Source organism: Taudactylus pleione, unplaced genomic scaffold (genome assembly GCF_031769625.1).
Source record: "Taudactylus pleione unplaced genomic scaffold, aTauple2 ptg000198l, whole genome shotgun sequence".
NCBI lineage: Eukaryota > Metazoa > Chordata > Amphibia > Anura > Myobatrachidae > Taudactylus > Taudactylus pleione.
Genome location: NW_028284600.1, coordinates 13,834,503 through 13,861,160, shown reverse-complemented (window position 1 = coordinate 13,861,160; position 26,658 = coordinate 13,834,503). Strand labels below are relative to the sequence as shown.

Genomic DNA, 26,658 nt, shown 5'->3' with positions numbered 1-26,658 from the left:
AACTGCACTAATCTGTTGTAGTTAATTGGATATTAGCTTTCAGCTGTCCAGTGTAAATTAGGCTGGGTACACACCTAAACGACCGGCAATCGTGCCGATGTTCAGGGCGATTTGCCTTCACCCTGGACATCGCAGAATTGCCGGTACATACTTGAAAGATTTAATGACAGACGGAACAAACACTGTTCCGTCTTTCATTAACATGTACAGGCTCACATGCAATATCAGGTGATTGACTGTGCAGCACAGCCAATCGCACGATATCGCATGCAACCACGGGTACGCGCAAATTGGGGGTACACTGTACGATATGGCTAAACCGGTCAAATCGGGCCGATATCGTGCAGGTGTGTATGCACCCTTAGTCTAATGAATGCTGATTGGATGCTACAAGTTTTAATGTTTAATGCCCCCATACATCTGCGACGGACTGTCGCGATGTAGCGATCCTGCAACCCAGCATCGCAGGATCGCTGAAATCCAACATGTTGGATTTCGCCGATCACGATCAAAAAATGGCCGTGATTGGCAGAACGGTGAAATGTAACATGTAGAATTTCACCGATCTTGCGACGGATCGTGGAACATCGATGGCGCTTCCGATCCCATCGCTATATTGCGACGATCCGTTGCAGATGTATGGGGGCCTTTACTGCACATTTGTACCATATTATTAAAGAAGCTTTTATGCTCCAGAAACGTCCTTAACTGTGCACGGTACACATATTAATGTTGTTTTCCAAGTAGGATGAGTGTCATACAGATAATTGTAACTGTTCCAAGGTTAAATCTGGTCACAGTAAAGCATTTTGTCATAGAGGATCAATGTGAGATTATTCGATCTTTCATGTGCCAACTATTAAGTCTCTTTGATTTAGTTTTTTTAGATCGCTTTATTGCCAGTATGGTGGCTCACCGAAGCCTATGTACTATACGTATAGAATCACCATGTATCCCTAAAGTTAGAAAGATGACTTATTGTAGCCCTAACATTTTAAAGGAACAACAGCAACCGTGAGTGAGCAGGCAACATGCAGTTCAGCTGTAATCCCCATGAACTACACGTCTTCATTGCTCTTGCAGTTTGTCTTGGCAGAGTTGAGTGTAATTACAAGTAGCGTTGACAACATTATTGCCTTACTGTACATCTGTTTCGCAGGATGGTTTGAATGCTTGAGACACTTTGTAGAAGTCGTCAGTCTGCATTGTTCAGTGTTAACTCCTGTGCAATTTTATACCTCTTTGAAGACGATGGAATTGAGCCAAGCAATAAATTGTCTGCAATAGGCGAGATAAGCTCCTGCTGTCTAATGCATGCTATGAAATTCATCTTTATTGTAATGATGTCTACAAAGAATGAAAACAGCAATTTGAAAGGTCTTGTTAGTTGCTGTCTATTGGCTGCATATGGAGAGATTTATCAAACATTAAATGAGATGTATCATACCTCCGAGAGAGATAAAATGGCGAGAGATAATGTACCAACCAATCAGCATCTAACTGTCATTTTACAGGCTGAGTTTGAAAAAATGACAGGAGCTGATTGGTTTCTATTGGCAACTGATCCAGTTGTCCTCTACAAGGTTTGATAAATCTCCCCTACGATGTGCCATGTCAATACAGCGGAGTGAGGTGTGACATTGTGTGGTGTCTGTTCATAGCGGGGTGCAGCCAGTTACCTACATACAGTAGAGGCAACTTTTTACCTTTGGCTGAACCCATATTTATTGGAAGGCAACTAGAAACACCACAAAGTGCCCTTTCGTAAATAATCTTTATTTTACAGTAGAGGTGTAGCCCATATTACTATTCAGAAGTTTTCTCTACCTGTATGGGTAAAATAACAGAATCTGATTGTTTGCTTAAGGTAACAGGCCATTTCCTGCACTATTATCTGGGACAGTTTTCATACATATTCCCTCTGCATATCTGGTATTATAGTGAAGAAGCAGTGTGCGGAATTCTCATCTGTGACTCAGGATCACAATATTAGGCCTGATTCAGCAAGGATCGCAGATGCTAATACTTAAGCAGATGGCCGATGTTTGCTTTCTGCGTATGCATTGCAGTGGGCGTGCGCAAGCGGCTCACTGCGAAAGGGAAAGTGATTGCAGAGATCACGCAGATTCATTGTAAAGTGATTGACAGGAAGTGCCGTTTGTGGGTGGTTACGGGGAGTGGTCGGCTGAACGCAGCTTTGCCAGTATGTTTTGAACGCCGTTACAGGGGCGTGCATAAATTTGCCACTGCGATGCCCTACGTAGCTTGAGTGTTCACTGCGTACAGGAAAGTTAGCAATTTATAAGTGAGGTCTGACCTGCCTTAATTGTGGCTCCGATGGTACTCGATGTTACCGATGTTTTGACTGGATTGCAAGGTTTTACAGATATGCGAGAGGTGGAAATGGGGGTCTGCATGTTGTCTGTGCGAGTGCTTAGCAATTGCAAACATTAGCATACTCTCGCAGCAGACTTGCTACGCGATTGCAACCACGATTGCATTATTTATTATTATTTATTAACACTTTCTTATATAGCGCAGCATATTCCGTTGTGCTTTACAATTGGAAACATTAGTAGAACAAAACTGGATAATAACAGACAGACAGATATATAGGTAGGAAGGCCCTGCACGCAAGCCTACAATCTATAGGGAAATAGGCATTGATACACAAGGATAGGTGCTATACTGCAATTTTGGTCCAGCCAGAATGCAGTGTTTCTTGGTGGGCTGCACGATCCAGTCACACCGGAATGTCGGCCAAATGTCAGGAGGATGTGAAAGAAAGACAATGTGTGAGGTTATGTGTGGACTGTGAGAGGGAATGTAATAAGACATGGAAGTTATGAAGGTTATGTGGGCGGTTCTGGAATCTGATAAGATTGCCTGAAGAGGTGAGTTTTCAGGGAACGCTTCAAGGATTTGAGACTAGAGGTAAGTCTTATTGTGCGTGGTAAGGCATTCCATAGAGTGGGTGCAGCCTGAAGAAAGTCCTGTAACCGTGAGTGGAAGTAAGTAATGCCCGGGGATGAGAGACGCAGATCTTGTGCTGAGCGCAGAGGTCGGGTTGGGAGATATTTTGAGATGAGTGAAGAGATGTATGTTGGTGTGGTTTGGTTAATGGCCTTATGTGTAAGTAACAGTATTTTGTATTGAATACGGTAGAAAACCGGCAACCAATGGAGGGATTGACAGAGCAGGGCAGCAGACGATGAACGTTTGGCAAGGAAGATAAGCCTCGCAGCTGCATTCATAATGGACTGTAATAGCGATAGCCTGTTTTTGGGAAGACCAGTAAGGAGACTATTGCAATAGTCAATGCGGAAAATAATGAGTGCATGGATTAGAGTTTTTACAGTGTCTTGTGTGAGATATGGTCGAATTTTGGATATGTATGTAGCATGATTTAGAGACAGATTGAATGTGGGAAACAAAGGACAGTTCACTGTCAAGGATGACACCAAGGCAGCGAGCTTGTGGGGCAGGGTGGATTGTCGATTTATCAACAGTGATCGAGAGATCAGGTTGGTAACTGTTATTGGCCGGTGGAAATATAATTAATTCTGTTTTAGAATTATTAAGTTTCAGGTGGCGAGATGACATCCAAGATGAAATGGCAGAAAGACATTCAGTAACACGGACCAATACTGATGGTGATAAATCTAGGGAAGATAGGTAGATTTGAGTATCATCCGCATACTGAAATCCAAAAGAGCGGATTAGTTTGCCAAGAGAGGTGGTATAGATTGAGAATAACAAAGGCCCTAAGACAGAGCCTTGCTGTACAACTGATAGAGGTAGTGAAGAGGATACAGAATCAGAAAAACAAACAGTAATAGAGCGATTAGATAGGTAGGAATAGAACCAAGAAAGAGCTGTGTCCTTAAGACCTAGGGATTGTAGTGTTTGTATGAGAAGAGAGTGGTCAACAGTGTCAAAAGCAGCAGAGAAATCTAGAATAATTAGGAGTGAGTAATGGCCTTTAGCCTTGGCAGTTACCAAATCATTAACTACCTTATTCAGTGCTGTCTCTGTGGAGTGTTGGGAACGAAAGCTGGACTGAAGTGGGTCCAATAAGTTGTGTGAGTTTAGAAAGTGTGTGAGGAGGGACTAGAAAAGTCTCCCAAGTAGCTTGGAGGGGCATGGGAGCTGGGAGATAGGATGGTAATTTGAGAGAGTGCTAGGGTCAGAATTTAGGGCCTGATTCAGAGCCACTTGTAAGCGGCAGCTCGTTCGCTCTGAGCGATGTTTGCCCAACTGCGCATGCGTACGGATCGTTATACGCATGCGCGAACCAGTCAGTGCGGCCGAAATTCATGTGCTTGCAAAATAGCGAATGCCTGCTAATTTGAGTGACAGAAAGAGGCGTATGTGGGTGGTAACAGGGGAAGGTGCTAGAAAACGGGGAGTGGAGATCCGATCGCAGGCGTGCTTAAAGGTCAAAACGGGCGTTTTATGGGTGTGCATATTTAAAACAGCAGCGTCATTGACCACGTCACTGGGTTATTTTATAGCCAGAACTGCTCGCAAAATTGTGGTAGCAAAAACCAACCACAAGAATAGCGAGCAGTTCATACGCTGTACGATGTACTCGATTAATCTAATAAATAGCGGACATGACGTATGGTGCGAGCGGCCAGGGGGCGTTTTTATCAAATAAACGAGCGTATGTTTTGCGCGCTCGTTCAGACTTAGAGGTGGGAACAGACTGCAATTTGCGAAGGGATCATTTGAATAGCCACCCCTTGTTTTTGAACGAACGACCGCAAATAGCGAACGGCTCTGAATCAGGCCCTTAGTTTTTTCAGAATGGGAGTAATCACTGCATGCTTGTACAGTGATGGAAAGATGCCAGTAGAGAGAGAGAGATTACAGATTTTAGTTAGGGTTGGGATGAACACAGGAGCCAGAGCTTTACTGATTTGTGAGGGTATAGGATCTAGAGGAGAGGTAATAGAGTAGGAGGATGAGAAGAGTGTAGATACTTCATCTTCGTTTGTGAGGGCAAATGAAGACAATGTGCCAGAGGGTTCAGGTAGAGAATAGAGCAGGTCACTAGCTGAGGAAGAGCCCACCATTTCATTTCGGATCTTATCAATCTTGTCATTAAAATAGGAAGCAAGATCATGTGCACAGATAGTAGCAGGTGGGTTGGGTGAGGGAGGGGTAAGAAGCAGTTTAAATGTATTAAAAAGTTGCTTGGGGTTAGAGGCTTGAGCAGAGATAAGAGATTGGAAATATGTTTGGCAGCGTCTAGAGCAGTACGATAAGAGTTGTAGATAGTCTTATATGTTAGGAAGTCACATGGAGTACGAGAATTTCGCCACTGACGTTCTACTTTACGTAAGAGTTTTTGTAGATGCCTTGTTAAGTTAGAATGCCACGGTTGACGTCTAAGTCTACGAGGTGTGTGATGGGTAGCTGGAGCTATTTCATCGAGGGCTTTTTCTAGAATCTGGTTTAGGTGTGATGCAGCAGTCTCAGGAGAAGTGAGTGCAGAAATTGGTGAGAGTCATTGTTGTAGAGAGGTAGATAGTTGTTGAAAGTTAATAGCATTAATATTTCTGCGGGTTTTAGGAGGAATGGTTGATTTCAATGACATTGTGGTTGATGTAATGGAGGAGAGTGTGCAGGTGATAAGGTTGTGATCCGAGAGAGGGAAAGGAGCATTAGTGAAGTCAGAAACTAAGCATAGTCTGGTGAATACAAGATCAAGGCAGTGGCCATCCTGATGAGTAGAGGAGTCAGTCCATTGGGAGAGGCCAAGAGAGGAGGTTAGAGAGAGTAGTTTGGAGGCATGAGGAGATTGTGGACTGTCAATGGGGATATTGCAATCACCCATAATGATGGTGGAGATGTCTGAGGATAGGAAATGAGGGAGCCAGGCAGAAAATTGTTCCAGAAATTGTTGGGGTGGCCCAGATAGCAGCAACTCGTACAGAGAAAGAGGTGAAAGTCCTGATAGAATGTACTTCAAATTATGTAAATGTGAGTGAAGGTACCTATGGGAGAACTGTGTAAGTGAAGGATTGGGAGAATAATATTCCTACCCCACCTCCTTTACAATTGCCAGGCCTGGAGGTGTGTGAGAAGTGTAGGTTACCATGTGAAGTGCAGCAGGAGAGACGGTGTCTGATTGTGTGAGCCATGTTTCTTTTATTGCCAGAAGGTTGAGGTTAGTTGAAATAAAGAGGTCATGGATGGATGTTAGTTTGTTGCAAACAGAGCGTGCATTCCATAAGGCACATTTTTGTGACCTGGAGGGTGAAGGGAGGCACGCAATGTTTGAGGTTAGCCAGATTTATAGTTTGTTGTGGGTGTGGCATGTGGGTTGGGCCTGGATTTGGTGATATGTCTCCAGCTAATAGAAGCAGCAGGAGAGAGATATAAATATATTTGTGGGATTTGTCTGAGAGATTTGTATGGCGACAGGTTGTGGATGTTATTGTCAATGTGTATAGATACGTTAAAAGCTCATGTGTGTTTGTAATAGGAGAGATGATTAATGAGGCAGCAATATGTACAGAAGGATAAGCTGCAGGAAGAGTAAATAATGTAGTAGCCTTAGAGATGATTCCATGGAGTGAGATTATTAAAAGAAGTTTTTGATTCATTGTGGGTTTTTTTTTATTTTAAACATTCAGAATAAAAAAAAACACAAATTACAGTTAAGTAATAATAGTGTAATAAATTACACTTCGTGTTCTAAAACACTGAGGACCTCATTCAGAGTCGGTCGTTGCGGCCGCACGGTCGTACCCCACCGATGTTCGCTAAACTGCGCATGCGTAAAGTTCGCAATGCGTGCGCAAACTAGCTGCTACGATCAGAAATTTCTCTCTCCTTGAACACACCCAGGTCGGTAGTTTGAGTGACAGAATGAGGCGTTTGTGGGTGGTAACAGGGGAAGGTGCTTGAAAACGGGGGAGTGGAGATCCGAACGCAGGCGTGCCTAATTATGCAAACGGCGTTTTATGGGAGTGCATAATTAACAAAGTAGTGTCATGGCACACGTGACATGGGTGGTTTGTACACTGACCTGATCGTAGTGCTTAAGAGAGGGTATGGTCAACCTTTAGCTCTACGACCAGTTCCGATGGTTACCAATGGTCTGGATTAATCCTTATATGGCCGGAGATGACGTGTAATGCGTACGAGAAGGGGGCGTATTTTTTGTCTTACGGCCGCATCCTCCCCTTGGTCGGCCAGCTAAAGATCCGATCTTAAGGACGCAACTTGCGAGTGCATCATTTGCATATCCGGACCCTTTTCCCTTACGACCGTGCGGCCGCAACGACCGACTCTGAATGAGGTCCTTAATGCTTATAATACTAGGCTGTCATCGTCATCCACGGCTGCCTCAACACTGAATCTAAATTTAAAGTAAGTCTGATTGAGACATGCTACAGCTGAGCACAAATGCTCCAACTAATCAAAGAAGAAATTTAGCACTGGGTTTGAATAAACACAAGCACTATCCTACAATAAACTAGGCATCACTGAACAACATCCCCCACCCAGGTAATACCAATCACAATCAAGTCATTACATCTAAATATTTACTAACAGAGATAAATTCCATGAGGCAGAAATGTAAGTAACAATATATAGTTTGCTAGATGGAAATGGATTAAAAAAACAGCTGATCTAAGTAATTGCAAGCATTAGCGATCCTTGCTGAATCAGGCCCATAGTGTCATCTCTTTCTCGTCGCCGTGTTTTAAGCACAATATAAAACTGTGAAGGTGTAATAATGCAACATATTTACCAAAATTCTATTTATTTTCAGTCGTACTGCACTGACCCTGACCTGGTTTTGGAGCTAAAGAACCTAATTGTGGTGTTCGCCGATACTCTGCAGGTCAGTGTTATTATGATTTCCTTTCCATTCTCATAGGATTTGCTGCTGGATGAAGGCAGATTTAGGCACCGTTTTTGTGCGCTCAGTTATGTTACTGATTCGACTGTCTGCTATGAGTAAAGTTAGTGAACTTTCATTTTCTGTTAATGAGTGAGCAGTGAATCCAATTTTGCCATCAGTTTATTATTATTATGCTTTATTTATATGGCGCAATAAAGGTTTCGCAGCGCCTTACTCAGTACATAAATGAGCACACAAGAAAAAACAGTAATAGTAATACAAAACAATGCAGGACAAGGACATGGTTTATAAACATAGCTGCATAACACAAACAGCAGGGTATAAGCAACCAGGTGTTAGGTGCCAATTGGGGAGTTAGGAGTACATGATACTATTAAGTAAGGCAGGAGAAGCACACGAGGGACGAGGGCCCTGCTCGTGAGAGCTTACATTCTAAAGGGGGGGTAGACAGACAGGGACAACACAAATGGGGTAGATAGTGAGGAAGGAGCATGGAGCAGTGGGTTAGGATATATGCTGCGGAATGTGTATTAGATGACCTTGTGTTATGTCAAAATGAAGTCCTTCATTCATCTATATCTATGACAAAAATAGATTTTATTTATGTGTTATTTGCATGAGAAATGTACAAAATAAAGCAGTTTACCTTTTAATTTTTTGTCTGTTACATTTTAGCATCTAAATACATCTAGCTAAAATGTGGCTATTATGGGACTGCCCCGCCATCCTAATAGTGAGTACTATAGTCCCGGCTGCTGGATGCTATGCCATGCTCCTGTTAGTGGGTGCTTCTTACATGTTAGGTCCACCCACAGAGAGGTGCAGCCATCCATCACATGCAGTGGCCACGCCTCCTCCAGGGGGGGACCCCCGGGATGTTGCTATACTCTGATCCAGGATTTCTCACTGCAGTCCTAGAGGGGACCAGCAGAGACAGTAGGGAATAGGGCTTAGTGGTGGGGTAGCAAGTTCATGGAGGGAGGGAGGTGGTTAAGAGTGGAGGAACAGGAAGGGTGGTTGAGAGAAGTAGAGGGTTGTAAGGGAGACTGGTGAGAGAAAATCACTTGTATTATAGCATAATTTGGAGCCCTGTGTTCATCAACAGGAATATATGTAACTCTGTGGGGGCGATTCAGTCACTAACGGAACAGTCAAGCGAAGGCAGTTTGCAACCAACATCTTCACTTAGTTTTCCGGAAAATGAGCGGTGATTGTCTACTACCAAATTAAACATAATGTAATTAGAAAAATAATCTTAGGTTGCGCCGGAAAATGAGCCGAGATTGTCTACTACCAAATTAAACGTAAGGTAATTACAAAAATAAGCTTCCAGATGAGACCAATTGCAATCAAAAATACCAAATAAAATTTAATTTAAAACTGTATGAAAACAGACAGGCATAAAAGAAAACATTCGCATATGAAATTAAACATATTTTTGATTACGACATTTTGGGGAATTTATCAGTGTTTTACCGGTGGGTTTCTAATCGCCATCAATTTTGCTCTCTAAAATACTGGAATGTCCAGCGATTCGGAGGCTTGAATTTCAAATTGCTGGCAGTTTGCATTGATTTACATTTCTAAATTGCGTCCTGTTTAAGGCAAGCCCCTGCCATTCAATTTTCTAAGTAATTCTGGTCCCTTCCTGGTGTCCATGGTCATTGGGTACCAGGTTTTAAAAAATAATAATCAGTGTTCTCCTTAATAAATAAAATAGGTTTTCTTTCTTTCTTCCATAAACAAATTCATTATATGAGCCATCGTATTATTTATGTGCCCCCTTAATGTACTTAGAATAATATATGTGCCCCCTTTATATATTTAAATAATATACTGTATATTTACCCTTAATTCGTTTAAATTGTTTATGTGGTTCCCTTTATAAATAAAACAAATAATATTCCTAGTTATGTATGATTAATACCTGTGGCCCCCTAATTTATTTTAATAATATTTAAGCAGTGTTCGTGTTTATTTGGACAAAATATTCTCTATAGTGTAGTGTATCTAAAATTTAATATCTTTATTTTCTTCATCCGACACAGTCCAACAGGTGAAAAAAAAAAAAAAAATGAAGCTCTTCATGGAGCTTTCTCTCACAAATGAGTTAAGGATTGGCAAGCCCACCTTCATTATAGACAGGCAGACTTTCTTACGAAAGACTCATTTTGGTTGGCTCCACATCCAATAGGTGGTCTTTCATAAAACCTTAGAGATCAAGGACCAGTACTAAGTGTCATGGCCCATTCAGAAAGTTAATGGGATTTCTACTCTGATTTATTTTTTATTGTTTTTTTAGCAGGCTGACAGGCAAGATACCTACAATTTCAGCTGTCTTGTCTGTCAAATTGACCTCTTTTTTTGCTTTTTTTTCTCTTTTTCAAAAAGTTTACCTGCAATTTGTTTAACCGCAGTTCAGTGAATCTGGTGCTTTGTTATTTTTTGAAAGAAAAAAAATTGGGATGGTGACTTACTACAGTTCACATTTAAAATTGTTGGTTTTGCAGCTATTTTTTTAAGTTTTTCAATGATAATTTCAGAATTTTGTACGACAGACAAAAAGCGATATATAAAATTGTCCAATATATAAAACCAGCGTGGTTCTCTTTATTTGGAGTGATTTTAGTTATTTTTCCGTTCTATAGACTTTTGTAATTGATTTGCAAAACAGTGTAGGAGAGTCTTGCGACTATTGTGGTTAGCCTGTAAATATTTATGAATGTCATAGATTTGTGTATTAATTTTTTTCTAATATTACAGATGTTTTTATTTTAGGTCACATAGGCCAATAATTATGTAATGTGGTTGGGATGTTGCCTTTAATGTTATAATTACTGTAGAACAAATTTAGAAGAGAAGAGTATGCATTCCCAAAATTTTATTATGTAATTTTTTTATTTAGTTCATTATTAAAAATTGCTAATCCATCTTTTTTATGATTGGCACATCTATAAATATTTTTATTAAAAAAAATGATAAAATGTACGATAGTTTCCATGTTTAGTATATTCCAGTGTTTGGAAATAATACAATTACTTTTTTTCTGTACACTGTATTATATTATTAATGATTAGACTCCATTTGAAGTCTTCTTGTTTTATTTTAATTATGTGTGTGTGTATATTTATGTATGTGTGTGTGTTTTCTTGTGGCATTTATTTACATAATGGCATGTCCTTTGTCAACAAACTGGTTAAAAAGTCACAACCAACTGGTTAAAAAGTCAACCTTCTCTTTATATTGGCTGTCAGTCGTGCAATTACTTTTCATTTGAATAAATTTGCTCTTGGGGATACATTTGAGCTATGCTTTTTGTGGCCAATTTGCACAAGTAAAATGTGTTACACAGTTTTAAAACATTTGTTATACTGGGTTAATTAAAAAAGGATTCACTGTAATGTTTAACTCTAGGGGAGAGTGATAAAGAATGACTTGTATGAGAAAATACAAAGTTGAAATAATTATTATACACTTAGGGTATAAACTTATTTAGATTACTTGATGTATCATGTCAAGCAAACATGATATCATGAATAAATCTTCCCACATACAGTATGTATAGAGAAAGGATGGAGTTGTTGTTTCAGGTATTGCCACTTCCCAAAGTCCAGGGCGATAAATTGGCTAGACTGGTAGCCACAGTCGTTCCCATAGCTACACCCTCTGTAAGACGGTAAAATGTATTACTGAAATTAAATGAATTATGAGCTAAAATGAATTGAATGCCATTTACTTTAAAAAATCTCTGTTGCAGGGACATATCATATTACTGTCTTGTCCTAGGATGTACTCGCATTCTATGGTTATATATTTATTGGTTATTAGTAACCTTACATTTCCCTGTCTAATGGTAGCCGACCCATGGTCTGTGGGTGTATAATAAATTAAATCAGTCAATGGTATGTAGCATTCTAATATATCAAATTAACTTTAAAACTCTTACCTATAGTCTAACATTATTAAACCTTTATTATTTATTTGTTAAAGGGAGCAACATAGAAAACATTCCCAACAAGATAACTGGGGCGGATTCATTACATATTTAATTTTATTAGATGATGCTAGAATACACTTAAACTTCACATATTGCCAAAATAGAAAATAAACTCTGTAGAGGTAATTATTAAAGTGCTAAACATACTGGCCATCTCACTGATCATTTAACATTATTTACCGGACCAGCGACGTCCCATTCCTCAGAGAACTGTCTGTGCATGTGTATAACACTTTCCCCAGGCAGGGACACAGCAAAGCCTGGAAGGCTTAGCTGAAGCCAGAAAGTCTGTTGCTGGGTCCGCATTGTCGGCAAGGGGGACCATCTCGCTCTCACCATCTATAGATGGTGTAAGAGAAACAGTGACAAACAGCCGTAATCTTAGTATACAGCTGTTTGTTAAATATTGAAAGGAGGACATAATCCCTTTAGCGAGTACTAAAGGGGTTATGTCTCGTTGATAAATGGGGCCCAATACGTACCTAGTTTGAAAAGGGAACTCCCCTCTTTCAAACAAGGATGCCCCCCTTTGTGCAGGTGCCAGAATGGGGGAGATAGGGGACTTAGGGCCTGGTTCAGATCCATCTTCGATGATGGGAGGACTGCACATGCTCAGGATTTTTACTGCGCATGTGCAACCAGGGTTGGACTGGCCTACAGGGGTACACGGGAAATCCCCGGTGGGCCCCACTGCTAGAGGGCCCACCCCCTCCTCTAGGTGTCAAGTTCCAGACCTCAAATCATACATTGTCACTCTTTTAGATGGTCAGTTACCTGGTGGAGTAGTACCACTGATCAACATGGGTTAGCCAAGCGTCTGAGTGACTGGCCACACCCCTTAAGCATGGGCCCCTACCACTGCATTACCCCGGTGGGCCCTTTATGCCCCAGTCCGACACTGTGGGCAACCCTCCACCAGCAAGTTCGCTCGCAGAGCCTCCCAGCCAACCGCCTGATTGACAGATTGTAGCGTTTCCTGGGCGTTCCCGGAAATAGGGGCATGCCACCTCCTTTTTCCGGGAGGGACGAGGCCAGGGTCTGCGTCGGTGGACGCAGACTTCCTGGCCTTGCAAGCCGCCAGAAACCGGTCAGGCTCCAGTAAGCTTCAGCTACCGCAGCCTGGGTAGAGGTACAACAAAAGCGACCGATGGTTGCGATTGTTCCGATGGTGATCCCAGGCTGCAACCTCGGTCGCAGCGCTGGGATCACGCAGATGCAGCAAGGAGGTGTCTGACGGTATTGCACAGCCGCTTGTGTGTGGCTCTGCAATTCCGTCATCTCTGAATCAGGCCCTTAGTCTTCGACCCCCATTCCCTGCATTACAGACATTTTATTTCTGTTATATAGTGTAGTAGAGTACCATCATGCTTAGTAACATCATTGCACGGCAGTACAACAGCAAAGCTACTATGCACCCTCACCCGCGGCTCTTCACAGTACCGATTAGAAGTAGGGGTAAGTTTGTGGCACTGCACTGTGGATGATGAGTATACTCGTCATCTGAAGATTTAATGGGTGTGTTTTGGAAGATGAGCCCCTCTCGTCCAAAGAACATAATTAGGAGCATTCATGTACCTTGCCTGTATTTAGCAAGGAATATTCTGACCCATCAGCTCCTCCTATATGAAGATGCAGAATTGTAAACCCCTGCAGACACCGCCATCTTGGCCTGAAAATCCTCACGCCTGCCCCATACAAGGAGGAACATTCACGCAAGTACAGGCCAAAAAAAACCCTTGCATTTTCATAAATTTACTTTTTATTTTGTTTACGTTATACTGTCACCTGAACTTATGTTCTAAATGAGTTCAGTCACCTGAAGTGAGTACAAATAAAACCTTAAATGTTAATACAATACAGAATATAGTGGCAATTATATATTAATAAAAAAAGTAACAATTTTGTTTTTGTATATCTACTTTCAGTGCTCAGGTACGGATTTATACATAAATAATATGTAATGAAAGGATCTGCAAACAGTTGGGGCCAAATGTAATAGGGTGAGAGTTTAGAAAATGTGAGAGAAAACGGTCACATTTTTAAACTCGGCCAATGTAATAAAGTCACAGAACAGGCAAACTCACATGTTTTTCAGACTCAAAAAACTCTCAAGGTTTAATCTCTCATCCAGGTGTTTCCTGTATTGAAAATACAACTTGATCAATGTATTAGCGTGAGAGTGTTACTGCTAAACGCTCACATTTTCTAAACTCTCACCCTATTACATTTGGCCCCTGGTGTCTTTACTGTGCAAAAAAATTAAATGTCCCAAATTAAATTCTCGTGCATCGGTAGAATATGGTATGTTGAACCCCAACAATGCCAATTTCCCTGGGCACCTGTATGTGGTGAGAGGGAAATTTGGCGATATTGGTTGTCGCAGCAATGGCCCGCAAATTGAATCACCTTCAATATGCAAAGAGTATACAATAGTCTGCTTAAAGTCTTAAACATAAAGTGTAAAAATATAACGTTTTCATTATTGGAAGGATTAAGGGCCTGATTCAGAGACAGATAGTAATGGAATCGCAACTACATACGCTCACCGATCGCAGTTGCTAAAATATGCTAGTGCCTTCCAAAGCACAGCCAAGCATAGGGACGCCCACTGCTGCCTTCTCATATCCGTACAACGACGTGCAACAGTGTAAACATCAGTACCAGTGACGTACATCGGGCAGCCATGCAACATGTAAGTCAAATCTGACCAGCCGCAAACACTGCAGCTCCCCTGACATGCAGAGAGCTCTCATTCTGCAATCGCAATTACTAATTTTTGCACGCCCATGTAATGGTGTTTAAACGGTCAGACACGCCTGCGTTTTTCTAACCACCCGCAAATGCTGGCTGCATGTCACTCACTTTGCGAGTGGGTCCTCTGTGCGCGTGTGATCAAAACGCAATCGCTGTCCGTGCAGCATTTGCGCATTAGCAAACAATCAAACTAGGGCAGCACAGATGGTGCAATGGTTAGCATTACTGCCTCACAGCACTGAGGTCATGGGTTCGACTCCCACCACTGCCCTAACTGTGCAGAGTTTGTATAATCTCCCTGTGCTTGCATGGGTTTCCTCCTGGTACTCCAGTTTCCTCCCACACTCCAAAAATATACTGGTAGGTTAATTGGCTCCCAAAACAAATTAACCCTAGTGTGTATGTGTGTGCGCATGTGATAGGGAATATAGATTGTAAGCTCTGCTGGGGCAGGGACTGATGGGAATGGCCAAATATTATCTGTAAAGCGCTGAGGAATATGTGTGCGCTATATAAATAACTGGTAATAATAATAATAAACAATCGCTTGATCTGCGTAAAAATCGCTGCTGCGTCCGTCTCTGAATCAGGCCCAAAGTTAATACATGCAGTGACATTCCTACATATATGCAGTATATCTCTTTGTAAGCCACATACAGTACATAGTGATTATTTATATTGATTTCTATATCACAAAATTTAGAAGGCAGTGAATTGCCTTCTGAGTATAGAGTTCATCAGCGCAGATGTTTAGAACACTGATACGCACATCCTTGGTGCCAGTAACAGATATCATACCTTCTATAGTAAATGACCGCAACAGCAAGATGGCGCTCTGGGTCTTTTTTTTTTTTATTGTGCTAAAGAATGGTTTCAAGTATACAAGCTGAAAGTTTTATAAATCGCCGCCTTTGGGATATTTTCAGTGGTTTAGCTCATGTCTATTTGATCAAAAATATATATTTTTTTATTTTACTTTACTTTTTTTTACATACATTTCATTCTTTGCCTTTTACACTGTGCTTTGTTATATCTAAAAATTCACATTTTAATCCATAAGAAAAACTAATGCAGGAGTTTATTGCAGGATTTCCCTGCTGATTTTACATCTCTAATCTGAGAAACACATGAATTGAGATGGTTTTATATTAATTAAAAGCAAGTTACACCAAACTTAATTGAGCTGATTTAATATTGATTAAAGCAAGCTACACCAAACTAGGGTGTGTAGGTCGACGTGCATATGTTTGACACAAGAATGAGGATTTGGTCGACATACAGCATGTGGACATGCTTGGCATGTCCACAGGTGACTTGTCGACACCATAGAATGTCTGCCAAACATCCAGCGGTCACTTACCTGGTCCCGGCAGCTGAGGCGTCTCCAGCATAGTCTTCAGTGTCCCAGCGGTCATGTGACCATTCGTTCCAGTGCTGACTCCATTCTGCGTATGTCGACATGGTGCCTGTTGACATGTTGAATCATGAATGTCAACATGGTAACGGTCGATCATGTGACCAAATACTCTTTGTAAAAACAAAAAGAAAACTATGAGGTCATTCTGATTTGTTACAGATTTAAGGTTTATGCATAATAATGAGTTTTTTTTGTAAAAGTAAAAACTTTTGCTCTAGCCCTTAATATCTTTGTAAAACTTTTTCCTTTTGTTTATCCCAATATACTTTATGTTTGGCCCTATTATGCGTGTGTACCAGCAAGGGGACACCAGAGCTACATCTAGTTCAAGTGTTAAGCTGGCCACACACTAGACGAACTTTCATCCAACCAGCCAACTAATTGATTGGTTGGAATTAAAATCTGGTAACATATGGGAGTAAATGATGATCAGCAATTTGCTCCTAAATGCCAGAAAACAGATGAAAATGTTCGTCAGACAAGTTTGTTAAATGTTTGATCTAAACAGTTTGTTCAAACAATAGTTTATTGTCCGTTTTCCGGTGTTTGGGAGCAATTTGCTGATTGTCATTTGCTTTCATACCTTACCAGATTTTCATTCCAACCAATCTACTAGTTGGATGGTTGGATGTAAGTTGGTCTAGTTTGTGGCCAGCTTTAGTTTTACATTTTTAGATTTAGTTGGTCTTTGAGCATTTTAATGCAAATCCTTTTATATAATGTTCTCCCTGTGTGTTTCCTCCCACAATCCAAACATACTGGTAGGTTAATTGGAATCTGGCAATATTATCCTTAGTGTATATTTGTTTGTATATTTGTTTACGTGCGTGTATGTGTACATGTGACAGGGAATATAGATTGTAAGCTCCAAATGAGTATGGACTGATGAAATGTCTATTTATTAATATTTTATTTATTTTCTGCAACGCTTTACATATATTTAAATAGTAGTATGTGCCTAGACCAGAGGTTCCCAATCACGGTCCTCAAGGCTCCCCAACAGTTCAAGTTTTAGAGATATCCATGGTTGAGCACAGGTGACTCAATTAGTACCTCATTCAATTTGATTTAACCACCTGTGCTTAACCATGGATATCTCTATAACCTGAACTGTTGGTGAGCCTTGAGGACCACGTTTGGGAACCTCTGGCCTAGACTGCAAAAGGTATTTCATTGAAATCAGCAGCAGAGGACTAAGGGCCGGAGTCAGCTAGGAACGCAGTTGCTAATACGCACGCAATCGGACCATTTGCATCGCAGTGCACGTGTGCGAACTGGCCATTGCGATCAGGACTACGATCGCAGTGACTATGCAGACCCATCGCAGAGTGATTGACAGGATGTGCCTTTTGTAGGTGGTGAAGGCGAACGCAGGCGTACAAGTGTGTTTCAGCGCCATTGCAGGGGCGTGCATAAATTATTCACTGCTATGGCCTATGGAGCATGAGGCCTGATAGCGTGCGTGGAAGTTAGCAATTTCTGGGTAAGGTCAGGGCTTGTGCAAGTGTGCGTGAGTCTGCGATGGTACTCGATGTTACCGATGGTTTTGCAGTCTTGCTAAACTTTACGGATGTGTGCTAAGCAAAGTGCGCGTCCTTGTGTAGTGCTACAAGGAAATAGCGATCGCAGTAGATTAGCATACTATCGCTGTTGAACCAAGTGTGTAATTGCTATTGCATACGCAGTTGAGTTCCGTAGTCAATCAGGCCCTAAGTGCTGCCACTTCTGAGGGGTATATAAAGTCTGGCCACTTTGTCTCTTTCACTTTGGTGATCCACTTTGTTTTTTTGCAGCAAATACTCTGCACTAAATAAGGAATGTCTGTCCATAACCACTGTAATATTTTATATCACAATATATTGAAGATGCCATCATTGTTGTGCACAACTTTAATAAAATAATTGTGATAAATTAGGTGCACAACAGTATAAAACAGAAAGCATTTTGGACATTTTTTTACTCCATTATATTTGTGTAAAGTTATTTTAATTGAATAAGAATTCCAATACTTAAGTTAATATTAATTTGGCCACTGGGGGCAGTGGTGCTGTGGAATCAAAGGAGTACTGTACTATATTTAATTGTAGGTCAGGCTAAGTTAACAGCATAGCCGGACATGCTAATATAGGTTAAAATGCAGAGTAAAGTGACTCTATATAGAATAAATTGTGTTAAGAAGTTGCAAAGTCAAATAACTGTTTTTTCTCTGAACTGGGTTTATCTGTTGCTGTTTATCTTAAGTTGCTGCTACATACTCCTTCCTCCCTGCCTAGCCCATCTGTGTCATCCCTGTTTGTCTGTCCCTCCCCCTTAGAATATAAGCTCCTATGAGCAGGGCCCTCTACCCTCTTGTGCTTCTCCTTACTCTACCTTCATCTACTTCTTACTCTACCAGGGCACCTAACACTTGGTTGCTTTGCATTGTTGCTTATCTGGGTGTTATGGTTGCGAATGTAGCAATGTATATTATCCATGTCCTGTAATGTATTGTATTGTATTGTACTGTACTGTAAGTCACTGTTAATCAACCTATTTCTTTATGTACTTTGTAAGGCACTGCGGAACACTTGTGGCACCATATAAATAAACAATAATAATAATAATCTGTAATATAACATGTTATCTATGCAAGGTACTCCTCGTATAGTGATACAGTGCAGCTTCAGCTGTCAGAGATGAGAGGACCAGAAGAAAGTTCCTGTGCTCAATGCTACCAAAACTGTAGGTTCACCCTGTAGCTGAGCAGTCAAATCTGTCACAAATAAACATGTTACATGTTACCATACCTCCAAACTGTCCCGATTTAGGCAGTACTGCAGACAGGAGGAATTTGGTGATGTCAGTTATTCTATATCAGTGGTCGCCCACCTTAATTGGAGTGTGAGCTACTTGAGAAAAATGAAACCTCCTGAAGAGCTAATAAAATGATAGTAAAAATCTGGCTAATAACCAAACAATTGAGGGTCATTTAATGAACATTAAAAAAATGTTTCATACAAAATAACAATGTATTTATTTAATACAGTGATATTGTTGCAATTTGTAAATAAAGTTTCACTGTTAATTACCATCTCCATGGAGATAAGTGCAGTAGAGGAGCAAAAGATATAGGCAGGGCTGGGCAGGAGTCACTCGTGGTGTTCATCATGTATTGAGCCGTGGCATAGACGGCGTGGGTGAAACCACGGGGAAGCACATCAGGTGATTGCCTTAGCGGCTACGGCAATCATCTGATGCGCTTCCTCGTGGCTCCACCCATGGCGTTGATGCCAAAGGGAGCGTGCATCAGAGGTCACTTCCACCTAGTTTACTCCTAGCTGACTTGGCAGTACTGCAACTAGGCGAGCTACCAAAATTAAGACTGCGAGTTACCAGTAGCTCACGAGCTACGGGTTGGAGACCACTGTCCTATATTATAAACAGCCGCAGAGATTGCTGGTGTCTATATAAAGCAGGTTTTAAAAATGCATATGTGGCTAATTCCCTATCTTTGTATAAGGAAAAGGGCTTTGGCTACATATGGGGAGTGGGGGGGGGGAGGAGAGGGAGAGGCGCATGCTGTCTAATACATTAGTCCTGTACTGTTCAGTCTGCTTTTTATTATAGCAAGGGGACCCCACACTCTAAGCCCCAGGAGTCACTAGTTGTTATTGGTCGGAGAGTACAATGTATAATTATGTGATGTTTTTCTCTTCCAGGGATATGGATTTCCCGTTAATCGGCTCTTTGATCTTTTGTATGAAGTAAGAGACAAATATAATGAAACTTTGCTTAAGAAATGGGCTGGACTGTTCAGGTACCTATCATTATTTAAAGGACTTTTGTTTAAAGGTGCAAATAAGTCACAGAAATAAGAAACTAACAATTAGTTTCAATTAACCTAAAATATGAATTACAAATGAGAGTGTTAAACCTTGTCTATAAGGCTGAATACGTGATTGCATCCAACATTGTGTCACGTTCTGAGACAGTTACCTATATACACCTCCCAGGTGTGTCAAGTTGTGCACTATTTTGTTTAAGATGAAGGCAGTGAGTTTCATGATTTCCATCATCCCTAACTATATAGATGGATACCTTTATGTTTCTCCTGTATGACCAACTTCATTTAGGACTAGTGTCCTGCCCTGCAGTATGTACAATGCAGTAACCCCGCCTACTCCACTTGTACTGGGGGATGTTTGCTGGAGAGATGCAGGATTGGCATCCAATCCGCACTGCTAGAAAAGACGGCAACTCCGGAATGGCCACGTCACTCGTCCAATCAGAAGCTAGCTATCTGTGCAGCACACCTTCTTTTCTCTAGCTCTCCCAGTTCTCGTACAATACTGCTGCAGGGGTCTCCAGTAACCTTGGGTCACGGGAGAGATCTCTACCAATAACTGGTATACAATTCCTCCCAATACTATTGTTAAAGGAAAATGCTAATTGTTACCGCAAGTTTAACATTTTAATATATGCAGACCTACATGTATAAATGCAACGGTTGTTCCTCAGCCACATGTACTAAACCTCTTTCCTCAACCTATTATTAGTCTAACAACAGAACATCTTCATAATGGGCATATACACTGGGGTATGAACATGGTACATCTTATGCTCAATTTACAATCATCCTACATCTCTTGAGAAAGCTGTATATTATCTAATATTCCTAATGTGTATTGTTATTAAAATGTAGCTGTCTCCTAATTTAAGTAGAGGCACCATGTTCAGGGGATGAACCAATTTTCGGTCTGCAAAATCATGAGGAATCAGTGACACCAGTGAGGCGTGAGGTACTTTGTGCCTTATGTTGTCACTGCTTCCTATTGAATGGTTAGGCTGCTTTTTTGTGAATATTGTTTCAGCCCACAAACGAACTATCCGCGCTGTAAGGACCTCATTCTCAGTCAGGCACGGCCGCGAGCGAGACTGCTTGGTACATTCTGGTAATGCCAGTATCAGCCCATCTATGCCAAATATCCATCCATATTTATGTGGAAGACCTGGACTACCCAGCGTTTTTCATCTGCAGCCACAGATGGTGGGTGCAGAAGATGTATCAGATACATGCGACCCATCTCCGTCCACACACTGGGAATGAGCCCTGAAGTCAGGCGACACGCCTACAACACTCCCATGACACAGACCTGTTTGCATGGTCGCCTCCCAGAAGCGGCCATAACACAGCTAGTGTAGCCTGTTGCCGGATGGATCAATCTGTAGACACTAGTGTACTCATGTCTAAATTGGCACATGTGCAGTCACCGAATTCTTTCTTTGGCGAATGAGCAGTATGCTGAAAGGTATGCAGTCGGGAAGCCGGCGGACCTAATCCCGACAGCCGGCTTCCTGACTGCTTAATCCCGGCGAGGGTTAAATGACCGGTGTCTATATCTAGGCGCCTGTCATTTTACAGACGCCGGGAAACCGGTGCCCGGCATCCCGATCGAAGCGGACAGCCGCGCGGGGGGGGGGGTTAGGTTTAGGGCTCCTGGGGGGGAATTAGGGTTAGGCTAGGGGGAGGGAGGGTTAGGGTTAGGCACCCCCGGGGAGGATTTAGGGTTAGGCACATCCCCGGGGGACTTAGGTTTAGGCGGAGGGGAAGGGGTGGTTTAGGTTTAGACACTTAGAGGGGGGATTAGGGTTAGGCACTGGGGGGGAGGTTAGGGTTAGCACCCCTAAGGGAGGGTTAGGGTGGGGGAATAGGTTAGTGAATACTTACCTGGGGACGATCGGGATTTTCATCCTGGTTCGGGCAGCTGCTGTCGGGATTTGAATCGCCGGCCAGGGGTCCGGCGGTAAATCATACCGATTCCTGCTGAAATCCACCAAGATCAGTCCAGTCCACATTGCAGCTTGAGTACGGCTAAGAATCAGGCCCAACTATATAATAGGTACCCTTCCAGGTAATCCACCTTCTACTTGTGTTTATTTTGTTTGTTATTTTAGGGACATTTTTGAAGCAGATAACTACAGCCCAATTCCTGTAGCAAACGAAGAGGAGTACAGAGCTGTAATTAGCAGATTTCCTTTCCAAGATCCAGATGGTGACAAGGTAAGAAAGCACTGCTTAGGAAGTGTTTGTCTGACAGGCGATGAGTCTTATATACAGCACTGTAGCTTGTGTGTGCGCTGTGTTGATCCTGTGTATATGTCAGTTGAAGTGCAATGAGCTGGTTAGTTTGTATGGTCTTATTACTCACCTTTCATGTGAATCATGGTGTTTGTCATATTATTATTATTATCATTTATTTATATGGCGTCACAAGTGTTCCGCAGCTCCTTACAATGTACGAAAACAAATAGGTGACCAGTGACTTACAGTACAATACAATACAGGACAAGGACATGGATAATATACATTGACACATTAGTGACCATAACACCCACATAAGCAGCAGAACATAAACAACCAGGTGTTAGGTGCCCTAGTGGGGCGTAAAAAGTAGATGAAAGTAAAGAAGGGAGAAGCACAAGAGGGTAGAGGGCCCTGCTCGCAAGAGCTTACATTCTAAAAGAGTAGGGCAGACAAACAGGTGTGACACAGATGGGGTAGACGGGGAGCATATACTCACGGCCAGGTCACCAAGTTCCAGCTGATGAGAGTATCCAGGAAATGACTCCATAATAGGCACAATATCCAGAACGTACTTTACTATTGCAGTTAATTCTGAAAATGTTATCAGCTCAGCTCCTATCATTTTAATACATAGCTTTAAGAGTTTTGTTAGTGCATCATGTAGTCCAAACCATGCTCATTAAGCACATAAAACTGTAATAAATTTAGTTGATATAATCTGCTCTCAAATTTTGGTCAAAGTTTGTTCAACTGTTTGATTAACTGTTATGCATATCACACTTAATACTTGCCACACTTTATATCTTTCCACATGCAGCTGACCCAAGGGACACAGCTGCCCCTTCTAATTGTAAAGAAATAGTTTGTCTGATTATGGCAAACTACAGCTGGCCTCTATTGGTCAGCTGATCAAAGCAGATAAATTGTACTCTGGTAATAGCGGGAGATGTATCAATCCTTCTAAAGATGACAGGTGGGGAAGTTGGCCATTGTAACCAATCAGCTTCTAGCTATCATTTTAAAGAATGTACTAGATAAATGAATACTAGATGCTGGTTGGTTGCCACTAGACAGTTTGATACATCTCCCATTAATGTCTAGTGATTTGGAGTGTGAGAACCCTGCTGCTTTCTATTCATTTTAATCTGGCACGTCCTCATTTTTGGCCGATGTCACCATTTGTCTAGTTTTTATTTATTGGAAAATGTTCTATTTAATAAACAGGAATACAGTGTATAGTTTGAAACATTTACTTTGCTTTGAGCTTGAAAACCACTGAGCTACTGTAGAGTTTATGCACAGGTAGCTTAGCAAACACAGAATGAATGCACCCGTCTTAAACAATCAACCAACCATTCAGTGTGATTTGTGAAACTTTGGGTTGTTCTGAATATTGCTGCAGCCCATGAAATCGCAGCCCCATACCCTTTATAGCTGATGGGTTCACTTTATATCATTGACATTATGAAGTGTACAAAGGTTAATAACAATTGTTTTTTTTATTCTGTTAAGCTATACTTTCCAAAGAAACTCCCAATGTCTCAGTCCGTTCCACAAATTTATATGCAAGTCAAAGAATTTATTTACGCAAGCCTTAAATTTTCGGAATCACTTCATCGGAGGTAAGCGCATTTCCTCGATTCTATGCTCCGGAATGCACTGCATTCTTACTTCAGTCAATGAGAAGGGTATACTGTATATCCCTTTTGAGCTTTAAAAATAATTTCTCTAAAAATTTACGCTGCCGGACATTATGCTGTCTTTTCTTGCCAGCACAAATGAGTTAAATAACATAAAATATTTCCGTATTCTGTTTGGAGTTTAGGAACATTATTGATAACTAGTTGTGAGACCTGTGTTTTGCTTGTGATGTATTAAACTTCGCTTCAAATGTGAATCTCCAATCAAGTGTTCAGAAAAGATAAATGTGGTCAACCGAAGGTGAGGCCGAATATCTGTGGCTTGTTCAAATGGACAAATTTAGTTCTTTTAATGGGCAGATGATACGTTAATGCAATCAGGGCCAATCACAGTAAAATCAGATTGGCTTGTTCAGAATAGTCGTTGCTATACACTGGGAACAGGGGAAATGTCGACCGGACGTAGATGTAGACGACTGATTAACAAATCCTTCAGACATGCTGCACGATTTCAGCATATCGGGCAGAGCGATTTTAGTTGTCGATTGCGGCAATACACTGTACAATTATCAGTCTTCAGATATGCGGCAGATCGGCCAGGTAATTGTATGAAGATACGCCCAGCATAACCAACAAGGCTGTCCAGGCAGAAGCTGGAGCTATCACTAGTTTCCAGTGAGCTAAAAGGCTGCATTCTGTCCAGCCTATAAAATGGCTTCCTCCACTGCCCGTAATACATTGCTGGTGAAAATGGACCCTCTAAAACAGGGGTCTTCAAACTTGGCCCTCCAGATGCTGTGGAACTACACATCCCAGCATGCACTGCACATAGTTTTAGCATGCTGTTATATCAAAAAGGTGGCAGTGCATGCTGGGATGTGTAGTTCCACAGCAGCTGGAGGGCCAAGTTTGAAGACCCCTGCTCTAAAATATCATACTAACGCAGGGAATGAAGGCAATGCACAACTGCGCCCTGTGCTTTATGCAGTCTGTAACTCTTATATATGCTATATATATATATATATATATATATATATGCTATATATATATATATATATATATATATATATATATATATATATATATATATATATTGAGTGCTGACAAAATAGCTGTTTGTTTTGTCTGAGCAGATTAGCCTGTTCTATTGTGATTCACATTTTAATTAATTGTCTTTTCTCTACCTGGCCAGGTTTAACTCAAATAGAATGACATTTGAATGCTCGGCTTGAAAACACAGCACCCAGAAGCCACCTTCAAGCTTATCTTCCATTTCTTATCTGTTAATGAATGCAAATGAGAGTAGTTTCACACATCCTTAATTGATCCTGAGTACAATTTACACATAGTAACGAGTAACCTTTTGACCTAACCTGTAAAAATTAACTCTGAAAACATCGGTAGGGATACATGGACTCATTGCTTGTCCATAAAAGACAAACAGTTCCTGCGGGTTTGGCATCAGGGTGATAAAGGCATGCTGCAGCCGTTATAAAGTGTTAATCACACTAATTATGTGACACGTGCCCACAACAACTAAACACCCCGCTGTTGTCATATGGTGTAGACTTAGCTTAAGCAGTGTTAGACAATGACAGAAATTGTGTGTGGTTTGGAGATGGAACACTCCTTCCAAGGTGCTTCCATTACAGTAGTAAGTTAGTGGGGAACACACAACTTCCATTTGAACATTATTTGTTATTAAGTGCTGCAAATATCTCATTGCCTTCTTTTCCAGCCTAGCCGGGATGACTTTATATGAAGCAACCAAAGATTTAGTTTTATTATTATTAATTTTATTTTTAAAGTTATCAAGGTATTGCATAGCTCTCTACCTTAGGGGATTGTGATACATGTTACATACAATGATAAGGTAAAGATGGTCCTATATAAACACGGTTATTATCTCAGATTTGTTATATGTATATCTCAGTATAGAGTGTAATGGAGCCCACACATCAGCTTCTGCGATTTTTTTCCCCCCATGATTTAACAATTTCCCAATAGACCAATATGCACCCATACATTGCCAATATTGTTCTGTGATTTGCAGATGATTTTCGTTCACAGTTCAGATCTGTGAATCATGAAAGTGCACATTTTGCTAGTAACGGTCTGCAAATCGGCTGTTTGTTACCATACATTGCAATCTACAGCCCTGATTGTTTGAGGAAATCCAACATGTTGGACAACATGATTACCTTATTCTGATCACTTTTTGGTCAGAATCGAAAATCTGTGAACCCCAAACATTACAGATTTAATTTTTTACACAATCAACTGCAAATGCAGAATTGCCACAATTGATTGCTGATGCATGGGCCCCATTACACACAGTATAAACTGCCTTTGGGGGCCACAGTAATGTACCTGTGATTGCCACCTACTGGGTTCTATTCATTTAGGTTTTTTTCGTTTTTTCCAGCTCAACAGAGATTGATGATATGCTTCGGAAATCTACCAATTTACTTCTCACAAGAACCTTAAGCAGTGGTTTGCAAAACCTTATCAAAAAGCCACATATAGGTCTGACCGAAGTAAGTATTTATAAAGTGGATGGCAGGGAATTGCTTTATTAGAGAACTAGTATTTTTGACCTCTCATTTGCCCGATGTTGCAGTATTTTCTTCTCTCTCCCTCTCCTTCCCACATCTCTCACATTGCCACTCTTTTATCCCTTCTCTCTCCCTCTCCTTCCCACATCTCTCACACTGCCACTCTTTTATCCTGTCTCTCTCCCTCTCCTTCCCACATCTCTCACACTGCCACTCTTTTATCCCGTCTCTCTCCCTCTCCTTCCCACATCTCTCACACTGCCACTCTTTTATCCCTTCTCTCTCCCTCTCCTTCCCACATCTCTCACACTGCCACTCTTTTATCCCGTCTCTCTCCCTCTCCTTCCCA

The 26,658-nt window shown here is 41.3% G+C and overlaps 1 protein-coding gene across 2 annotated transcripts in view; it reads left to right on the top strand.

Moving 5' to 3' along the window:
* The window catches only part of EXOC6 (exocyst complex component 6), a 311,843-nt gene that overhangs the window by 149,726 nt on the left and 135,459 nt on the right, over positions 1-26,658 (top strand). For both annotated transcript variants that reach the window (XM_088476992.1, XM_088476990.1), the window contains exons 12-16: positions 7,790-7,861; positions 19,749-19,846; positions 21,985-22,090; positions 23,627-23,736; positions 26,180-26,291. In XM_088476992.1, coding sequence (XP_088333118.1) covers positions 7,790-7,861; positions 19,749-19,846; positions 21,985-22,090; positions 23,627-23,736; positions 26,180-26,291 — 498 coding nt within the window. The remainder of the gene's footprint in view (positions 1-7,789; positions 7,862-19,748; positions 19,847-21,984; positions 22,091-23,626; positions 23,737-26,179; positions 26,292-26,658) is intronic.